The sequence below is a fragment of the Pterocles gutturalis genome, unplaced genomic scaffold (genome assembly GCF_000699245.1).
Source record: "Pterocles gutturalis isolate BGI_N339 unplaced genomic scaffold, ASM69924v1 scaffold23745, whole genome shotgun sequence".
NCBI classification, from domain to species: Eukaryota; Metazoa; Chordata; class Aves; order Pterocliformes; family Pteroclidae; genus Pterocles; species Pterocles gutturalis.
The window spans coordinates 33,272-43,721 of record NW_010138984.1 but is presented as its reverse complement, the minus strand read 5'-3'; the positions used below and the strand labels follow the sequence as shown (position 1 = coordinate 43,721).

Genomic DNA, 10,450 nt, shown 5'->3' with positions numbered 1-10,450 from the left:
AGCCAGGCCCCCTCTGACACCCTTCAAACCATTTCCCCTTCTTTTCCTTTTGAAGAGCGATGCAAGTGCAAAAAGACAAAGCCAACGCTGTCGACCTACCTGGCCAAGAACTACAGCTACAGTAAGTGCTTTGCTTTGTCCGTCTCTCCCCCCTCTGCGCCCCCCGCGAGTTAGGCAGCTCCGTGCGGGTGCTGCACCCACACCAGATCCCATCCAGTAAGTGCAGCATGAGGATACTGCACCACTATAGCGTTTCCAAGTGGGTTTTTGGCCAAGGGCATCTAACCATCCTCTTCCTAAAACCATCGCTTGCACACACTGCTTGCAGGCAGCAGTAGTCATTGCGCGGATGATGGTGTGTTCCTGGTAAAAGTGATGAAATATCAGTAATGTGCACTGGGTTCAACAGGTTGTGCTGCAGAAATGGTGTTTGCTATTGTAAAGGTCACTTTAATGAGTGCAATTAACGTCTAATGTGAGCATGACCATGGGCTGCTTGGCCAGCTCCTGTTTTCCTCCAGCAAGGGTAATAAACAGCTAAATAAAACTTCTAAATGTGAATGAAGCTGAAGTAAGGGGACTGTTACAAATGCATATATTCTTTTACTTGCTAGCCAGAGTTTTATCTGGCACAGAATTGTCAGGAATTGACTGAATTCAGTGGCAATTTGCACCAGGCAGCCAAGGAGCTGTCTGATAGATTTATGATATGTTGCATGGCATACTGGCAATAGAAGTTAAGTATTCTTCCCTTCTGGCTCTCCGTCTCCCCCTCTCTTTTTTTTTGGTGCTGGGAGTCAGGAAGAAGTCTAATTAAGATTAGATAAATACCAGATGAATTATCTGTAATGTCAATAGAAAACCCCAGTATCATGGTCTTTTGTACTTTATATGCTTTTTCTCAGCTAAAAGTTGTTTCTTCAAGGGATGTGTTCAGTTCTTATGCAATAGGGTTGTTATATCCAGCCAATTCCTATTTATCTGATAACAAATGAAACTAAGTTTGTAGTTATTTGCTTCTTTGTTAGTATAGGGAAAAAATATCCAAACCCTGATTTGGTGGGAATAGTCAACATTGAACATCTGACCATCTGACTTAGGCAGTTGTACACTTTTTTTTGTCATGGCAGTTTGATGCATTTATGTCATATTCTTTTTATACAATTCCTTAATCCATGTCAGTACAACATAGTGATATGTTCAGGTGGGACAATGAACTTCCACAGTTGTCTGAAATATATGAAAAAGCAGTGACATAAAATGACTATTGCAAAATGAAATACCGGTGTTAGCCATACAAATTCTGATTCCAATGACTTCAGTGGGAGTGTTGTTTGAGTAAAAACTGTAGGTTGGGGTCCAAACTTTGAATCAAAGGAATTTGTGAAATCCAGATTTTGGTTTTGAGATGGAGATTTTTATTCAGTCTCCTCTAAATAAAATAGGCATGTTCACATGGAAAAGGAATTGAGAGACAAGACAAAGCAGAACAAGTTGCAAATAAAATAAAAAATTTTCTGAAATCCTTTAAAATAATATTTATAGCCACATTGTATTTCTAGCTAGTCAAAACTTCGATCAGACTTGAAAATGGATTGTGAGTCTCTAAAACTGAAATCCTTCATGTGTTTTGTGGATGTTACACAAGTCCTCAGAAAGTTAGCAAGGTAAACTCCAGATTGCATTAAACTTTCTGATCTCCTGTTTTCTACATGTGAAGTTTATTCCAAACATTTGCGGGTCCATTTGTGGGCTGCCAGGGGCAGTGTTGCTGCAGGCTGGTCACCCTGTGGTCCATAGATGCACTGCTCCTGCTTCTTTCACAGAATAATTTTTTACAGTTTGATAACTGGACCCTTCTTTTCTGTAAAAATGGTGCTTCCTTTCTCTGATTTGGTGCTTCTCACAAGAGAGCGTGGGAGAAATGCCACAGTGGTGTGTACTGCCGGGGTTTGCAGGTGCAAAGTTAGCCAGGGATTGTCCTCAGAGCAATCAACACAGTTTCACTTTCTTGCATCCATGCAGACATGCAGCTTTCCTCAATAAAAGGTAAAAATATGAGTGCTTTTTTATTCATAGTCAGGATAACCCATTTCAGAGTCTGTTTTAGATGAGGATCTTACTATTGATGGATAAACCAAGGGTAAAAGATGAAAAAAAGTCTAAAACAAGTAAATCATGACAATCCTAAGCCTCTCAGTTTTTGACTACTTGTTTCAAATCTTCCCTTCTTTCTTATATTTAAGAAAAGTCTTTAGTTCCTGGATGCAACCTGCACGGAAATGATTTTATTCTTGAAAAGCCTGGATTCATGCTGTCTGTGAACTAAATTATTCTTTAATTAATTTGAAATAGCCAGATGTGGCTATAGAATGCATCCGATTTATGCGAAGGGTTGTTCAAGTCTGAGTCAAAGGAGCTGTTTGTGTGCGCAATTCCAGGCAAGATCGCTTGGCCTGATCTGGCAAAGATTGAAGCACATGTTTAATTTCACGGTTGTCAACAGCCCGACTGAAAACCAAACCAGGATCAGGCCTCTGTTATTCTAAGCCACTGTACGTGCCCACACATGGAGAAGTAGTTCCAGTTTCACAGCCGAAACATCAGATTTCGATTTAATATGTTTTATTTAATTTTGAGATGTGTTTAAATTTCTAAGACCGTTTGTTGTTCTCATGCCTCTGTTCTTCTAATTGCAGTCATTCACGCTCGAGTAAAAAGCGTCGAAAGAGGGAACTGCAACGAGATAACGACTGTGGTTGAAGTCAAAGACATCCTCAAGTCTTCGACGCCAATTCCTCTGTCTCAAGTGCCTCTTCTTACAAATTCCTCCTGCCAGTGTCCACCTCTTCAGCCGAAGCAGGATGTTCTCATCATGTGCTACGAATGGCGCTCGAGGTGAGCCCTGGTGATGTGGGACAGAAAAGTGTTGTAGCTAACTGGGATAGACAGAAAGGAGGACCAGCAAGGCAATTCCTCATCCTGAGCATGTTTTCCTGATAGTTGTTTGTAGGGTAACTCACACATACACCTATATGTTTCAATTACCTTTGCAATTAATTTTTTCCACTTAATCAGCCTCAGCTCTGCACCACGATGCTGTGTTTACAAAACCTGGCTCACACATGGAGCATAAACTCTGGTGGCATTAGGTGCTGGCAGCATATTGCTTAATCCATCGTGCAGCAGTTCAGGCATCTCCAGCTGTTTGGGAGTGTTTTTCCAGGGCTGCTTTCCATACGTATGAGCTGCTTGCTGTGCTACCAGCTTGGTGGTGGCTGTAGATGGTGGTCCATGGTGGGAGGACCACGTATGTGCAAGGCACAGTTCTGCCTCACCGACCCCACGGGAGCGGACAGGAGAGGATACACATCTCCTGTCTGCAGAGCTGCTGGAGACAGAGCAAGGTCTTCTCTGCTGGCTTATCCATACTTCGGACTGGTGCCACCAGCAAGATGTTTCTGCTCCCACAGCTGTATTGGAACCAGCCAAAGCTGCAGCCATTGGAGCTCCAGCTCCCGGACGGTTGATGAAAAGTAAATATACTCCGAGCCCCTTGCCAGTCCTGCTGTATGATTAAAAGGCAAAAACAAAACTAACTTTACCAGACCTTTCATCTGGCAGTCAGCCTAGCCCCAGGCATGGAAGGAAATCCAGCATGTTGGTCTGGAGGGGAGGGAGTGATGAACCACAGCTCCCTTTTCTCACTGGGTTCTTGAGGCAGAAGGGGACATCCCATCCCCATGAGCACCAGTAGCAACAGCTGCCAACAGGACAGGTTGGGGTGTGGTAGGTACATGTTTTGCATACAGTGATGTGACTATTAATTGACCATGTGCATTTGTAAGGACCACAGAATATCTACATGCAGAACTTGATGGGCTATATCCATATTTTCAGTGAGTTTTATGTTGATATTTTAAAAGCATTTTATGGATGTTTTGAAAAGTTGCCATCTGATACCTTACTACCTTAACTATTTTTTTGTGAGCTAACAGGCACAATGTTTTATTATTATACAGCACTTTGCCCATCCAGGTCTGGAATATTTCACAAAGATTAATTTAGAGCCCCCTACTTGTGTTACACATTTCAGGGGTACATGCTCTGAGTCATGCAGAAGGACCACGACCAAGATTGCAATCGTGGAGCTCTGAGCTGCAGAGTTTTGTGGGAGCGGATCCTCAGGAGGCTGTCAGGGAGTGGAGATTTCAGAAGTGAAAGATTGCAATCTGTTTCTCCATTACTATGGAAAAACACACCATTCACTAAATGTTTTGTGATGGTTTTTAAAGGTCACTGAGGTTTTTAATTTCATATAGTGTACTAAAACGGATTTGAAAAAGAAACATCAACTATTATATGTGTTTCCTGTTGAATGCAATGGCATGCAAACAGAAGGTTTTGAGTTACAGGAGCTTTTTAAAATGTCAGAGGCAAAATGGGTGGATGCTGTAGCTCCACCAAAGTCAATGGCAAAATGCCCATTGCCCATCAGCAGGGTCAGGGTCTCGCTCAGTAGTTTGGTTTGAACAGAAGCTGCCATCAGATGTAGACCATGTTGTGGTTTCATTCATCATGGTGTGGCTTTAACTTCAATCCTGTATGTTAATTTTCTAATCTCTCCTCGGAAAGAAAAGGAGATGTAAATCATATTTGTCTTGATTCTCCAGGGCTTGCAGTCACTGCAGTCCATTGGGCAAAGTGGCTGCATGGTGGCTAACAGCTATGAGTGGCAGCATTTGTTCTCTTTTTGAACTGGTATGAGCAGCAACACTGTTCATGGAAACTGGAGAGTCAGGTTCTGCTATGCTGTGTAAACCTCACCCGCCAGCTAAGTGCAGTGATCAGTTAATGTGTTACCATTAATCAGCTGAGATGTATTAACTGGTGCATGTGAAACACAGCTTTTTTTCAAATTCAGAAGTAAAATACATTAATTTAAACTATTCTTCTGCACATGCATGCACACACACACACACATACAAACATATAGTGGCATAAATAAAAATATATGTACATATACATTTAAACAGTTTAATGGGGTGTTACCCAATCCATCACTTTTTGTTAATAGTGACCAAGACAGGACAATTTTCCCCTGCAGAATAGCTGCAGGTGGGGACAAAGGGCTCTAAATGTTTTCTCAGTACTAGCCATGTCCTGTGGTTTTGGCTGTAAAATCTGGTTTCTTTTGAAAACTATTTTCTGTTTTTACAGAGCTTAGAACAGTATTTCAGAAGAAACAGTATAAGCGTTTAGAAATCCATTAGAAAGCGTTTAGGGATGGAGAAAAATATTTTTCTGCCTATCGTCCCGTACACAGAAACTGTCGGTACTAGTACCTCCTGATGCATTTCAACCTCGGTCTGTGTTAAGTCATCTGGAATGACATCTCAGGAATCAAACCCAGAAATACCTGTAACTTTTATGTATTTCTTAATTTTCAGGTTGATGCTTCTTGATGGATGTCTAGTTGAAAAATGGAAGGATCAACTAAACAAAAGATTTAAGGTAAATGCAACCAAAGAAACGAATGCTGATATTCTTGATAAAAAGTTAAACACCTTTGTTCTACTTCAGCATTGAACAATTGCTTGGCTTTCAGATATCTGTAGCACCCCTGGGTGCTACATCATTGTTCCCTTTTCTCCTCACTAATGTAAAACCTATGTGTGAAAAAGAAAACATGCTTAAAATCTTTAAAAAATATATTGCAATTGCAGATGATACCACTTGGGATTTAGGAGAATACTGACATATGACTCAGACTCTTGAAATCCCTTAGCTATCAACTTAATGGCCTGTTACTGGCACACAGCATGTTTTAGTGGCCTCCTCACACTGTTTTGTAATTTCTAATTGTGTCTTGAAACCTGTTTGGATGAACTTTTCCAGACCATCAAATAGATGCATGACTGCCAAACAAAATGATTCTCAAAGCATGTGTCATTCCCTCTGATATTAATAGTTTCATAAATTAAATCCTCATTTAAACATGTTTGAGTGGGACACACCTAAATGCCTGCCGATAGTTTTTGTTTTATAAAGATGCGTATAATGACCCTGACTAGGCAAATATGGCCAGTATGGAACCAGGTGTCACGGTGGCTTCATTGTAATGCCCGTTGTTCATCTCTGAAGACTTGCATTCGACTTTTATCTAGAGTTACCGCTTAAAATGAATGTTTTGAGCTGTCTGTGGACCACAAAAGACATCTATTAAAATAACCACAACATGGCTGGTCTTAGAGATACTAAAGGGTAAAGCTGGAGAGCACTTCTCTTGCTCTGATCACTGGGCAAAGTCCCTGCCTTTGGGAGCTTCAGAAGAGAAAGTTCATCAATAGAAGGGGAAAGAGAGACCCCTTCCAGGTTCTATTATCTACCTTGCTTTCCTTAAAATAAGTATATCTGTTCCTAGAGGTGAAGGACTGCAGTCTCTGCTGCAGTGTGGTGGATCTCTCCATACTTTGCATCCCCTACTTAGTTAACCTCACTCTAAAAACCTATTTTCTAACCACTGCACTTTTGGGTTTGGAAATCTGACAGCTGTTCTCTTTGGTGGGCTTGTTGATCCAATTGCAAATTTCAAAATTTCTCAGGGATGCTGCTGAATAAAGCTGCAGGTGCATTATTCACAACTGTCCCATTGCAACTCTGAACACACTGTGATTTGGGTGGTCACCTCCATCACCTGTCCATAACATAAGCTCTTTTATGTCCAGTCCTCTCCACGCCAGGGGAAAGCAGAACCAGAAAGTAAATACCATATTCCCTTGTAGCTCTGTATTTAAATATATATTTTCCCACTGCAGACAACAGTAACATGCTGAGATCAATGGCCCTGCAGGACAGAGCACAAAACCATTAGGAGCAGCACTAGTATCAGTGGTTCTGGATAGCGTTGATTAAAACATAATTATTTATGATCATGTCCTTCCCTAACTCAGCGTCGTTGTTTTCTGGATTTCCACAGAGGTGGGAACAGAGACTGCAAGAACAAAAGCAGCGAACAGCCCGCAGTAAGAACCAGAATGCAGGACGCAGCGGTCGGAGCGGAGCCCCAAAACCATCAACCAAGAACACCAACCCGCTGGTCAGTGGCCCCAAGAAGGCCATTAAAACAAGAAACGGCCAGAAAGAAATCAGCGCTAAGAAAGTATGAGTGTGACATTTCTAAAAGGAAAGACTTTGCCTGCACGCTGAGGGTCACGATCTGGCTCGGTGGGCATGTTTTATCAAACCAGAACTCATCGACTTAAAAAGTCACGGCAGTTTCTACATAGACATTTTTTGCTGCACTTTACTTTTAAAAGGTTTGCTTTTCCTTTCAAGCCACTGAAAGCCATAGGGTGTAGGTTTGCACTAATAAGTGGTAGGCTGACCAAGCTTTATTTTGAGGCTCTGATTTACAGTTCTAGATAGATCTAGTTTTAGCTGTCAGAGGTTTTAACTCCTTGTGCTGGTTGCCTGCCCTGCTTCCCTGCCAGAGGCTGGAAAGCTGCATGGGGCATCTCTTCTCTTCTCAGAAAGTGCACTTTGTAATTGAGTGTAGTAGGTGGCTGGTTAGTCTGTGAGTTAGTCTGGTGAGATGAAAACTGGGGCAGTAACTACTGCAGCTGTTGGAGCTGAATCTATCTGCTATGTGAAATCACAGCCCATGTTCAGAGTATTCAAAAGCATAGTTTACCAATAAGCATCTGGGTATGCATTATGTGATTCTTTTTATGTGTGTACCCAAAATGTGCTTACAGTGTTAGTATTTTGATCTTGTGGGTTTGTGTAGCAAAAATGCATTGAAAGCAAACATTTAATTTTTTTATTGTACTTCAGGCTGGCTTCTGTTGTTATAATTTCAAATATATTTAAGCATCTAATTGAAAAAATCACTATTTTTAAAAAATATTAAAGTGAAGCAGATCTGTAGAAATCTTTAGTGCTTATGTTTGCTGTAATATAGCTTTGTTATGAAAACTGGAATAGAAGCATTATTCTAAACACAACTGGGAGCTACTGTACAGTACTAAGGAGAAGATAAGGCTTCATGTGGCTCAGTGTTCATTTGGAAAATTTTTTATCATTTCACACCATATTTCTAAATCTTTCTCTGATACCAAATAAATACATAGATAAATAAGGCTTGTCCCTATTCATGAACTTCTCAAAACCACTGGCTGTCTGCAGCTTTGCTGATAAGAAGGTAACGTTTATCCTGCAAAGGGTTGCAGACAAAGCAGATGCTTTTATTTATAAACCAAGTATTACCAATTTAACATTTGCTGTGTGAGGTATTAAAATTGCACAGGTGATATAAATCTAATCGGCATCACTCCAAGATGGCATTTATGCTCCTCCTGCCCAAGCTGTGCTTGGATCAGGCAGCATGTATAGCACAGTCTGATGTCTGTTAACACATAAGATCACCTATGTTAACATCCTAAGAGCTCATGACAGACATCTGAAAGAACTTTGAAAATTCCTGCAGCAAATCTAAGGACTAGACTTGTCAATTCTGGTATCTATAAAACAAAATGAGCATTTCCAAGTCAGAAAAAAAAAAAAAAGAGTTCTGTGTAGGTTAACATAAGGAGTTACAATCGGTCATGTCAGTATATTGATCTTTGTCATAACAAGTATTCCAATGAAATTTGCGTGCATTAAATTCAAGACAGAATATGCTGGAGTGATTTTGGTAGTAGCAGTAATATACTTGGTACTATGCTAATACAAGCCAAAGACATAAATGCCAAGTTAGAATGCTTAAAATAAGAGAAGTGGTACAGAAAAATGGAATAGCATGTAAGGTAGTTCAGGGGAACAAAATCAACCCTACATGATCATTGGTTGAGTTTTGAACTGTTGGATAACATATGCAAAGGTCAGCATTTGAATGTAGCCCGTCCTGCTAATTTTGAGCAGACGCAGAACTTTATCTCCGTGGAACATCTGCAGAGTTCAACTCAAAGTTCAATCCAGGTGCCAGGAATGCTGAGCACCTGGATTGAACTTTTGTAGTTGAGTGGCTAACCAGCCATCTACTACACTCAACTACAAATATATTGCATCTATTGACTTGAGTGGGAATTACGTATGTTTGACATGTGTAAAAAAACAGACCACAAACTTAAGTGCCTAAATACTATATGTGAAATCTTAATCCTGTACGATGCAATGGGAAAACTGGAGACAGGAGACAGAATATCACTGCAGTTGACTAAATTACATGGGTTTGAAAACAATGACTTAAGTGAGCATGATCTGAAAGATCAGTATTACTGGAAAGCTTCTAAAATAGTTTTTCTACTGTGTAGCAGGAGTCCTTAAGCTTTGATTGCCTATTGATCCCAATTTAAAGTACCCCAACCAATATGTATAAGGATTGATACTAAAAATGAATTATAGTCCTGTCAATGTGACGTTGAAATAGCAAATACCAAAGTTATTGCATTTCACATCAAGAAGTTTTATTCTGAACATTGTGAAGTGTGGTGTTTGTCAAATGAAACTTTTGGAGCAGCTAGCTAGACTTCATAGCGACTTTACATGTTATTTTACAGCGGTTAAAATAAAACTTTTTAATTTTTCAATATTGGGGAAAAAAATGTAAAACTTATTTTCTCCAGAGAATTGTCACCATTCCTCCTCTAAGTTACCGTTATTAGACTGAGCATCCCAGTATGTTGGAATAAACTTTGATGCACCAGCCCCGATGTTTCCAAGCTCCTTGACATTTTTATGCATGCTTAATGCTAACTTTTCTTTTGATATGGTAAAAATACAAAAGAAGAAAAGACAATACAATAAAAAGCAGTGGATATCATAGTACAAAGAACAGATGTGTAGACAGGGAGGATGAATTAGTAAGGTAATATGTTTTTCCAAATCCATTTTTTTCTACTTTTTGAGAAGCCATGGGTCAACCCAATTCAACGCTAATACAATTCACTCCATTTTGAAAATCCTTTACAATTATTAACCCACTGCGACATCAAACGCTGGCTGAATGCAGACCTAGAACACCGCTGCCATCCAGCCCTCTGCCCTTCCTTTGCGAAGGCGTGGAGCAGATGGTGGAGCAGAGAGGGCTGTTGGAGCAGGAACACACATCCTCCTGCATCCCCGCATGGCCTGCTCACCACTTCTGCTCCCTGGTGTGTGGCAAAAAGTCAGAATCACCTCTCCCCACGCACACCCACAGCCAGGTGTGGTTAGTGTTAGTGCACCCCAGCACCAGAGTCACAAAACCTCCATTTAGCAGAGTGGGCAAATAGTCCACTGATGAACAAAAGTAATTACTGTACCTAGCTACAGCTGAAAAGTTAACAGGTCAAAACCTGGAGTGGCAAATGTTTTTCTCTTGGTGTTACAGCTGGCTTCCTACTGACGGGCTTGGCGCTTTTTTAACATAAAATAAAAATTGCCTGGAAGACTGAACATATGCTTCTAG

The 10,450-nt window shown here is 40.6% G+C and overlaps 1 protein-coding gene across 1 annotated transcript; it reads left to right on the top strand.

Annotated features, from left to right (window-relative positions):
• Window positions 1-55: 55 nt before the first annotated feature.
• Window positions 56-7,168, top strand: SFRP4 (secreted frizzled-related protein 4; the record flags this gene model as incomplete). Its single annotated transcript, XM_010083216.1, has 4 exons — window positions 56-121; window positions 2,700-2,898; window positions 5,451-5,514; window positions 6,980-7,168. Coding segments are annotated over 4 exons (518 nt in total), but the record flags the coding sequence as incomplete, so codon positions are not given.
• Between the last annotated feature and the right edge of the window lie 3,282 nt (window positions 7,169-10,450).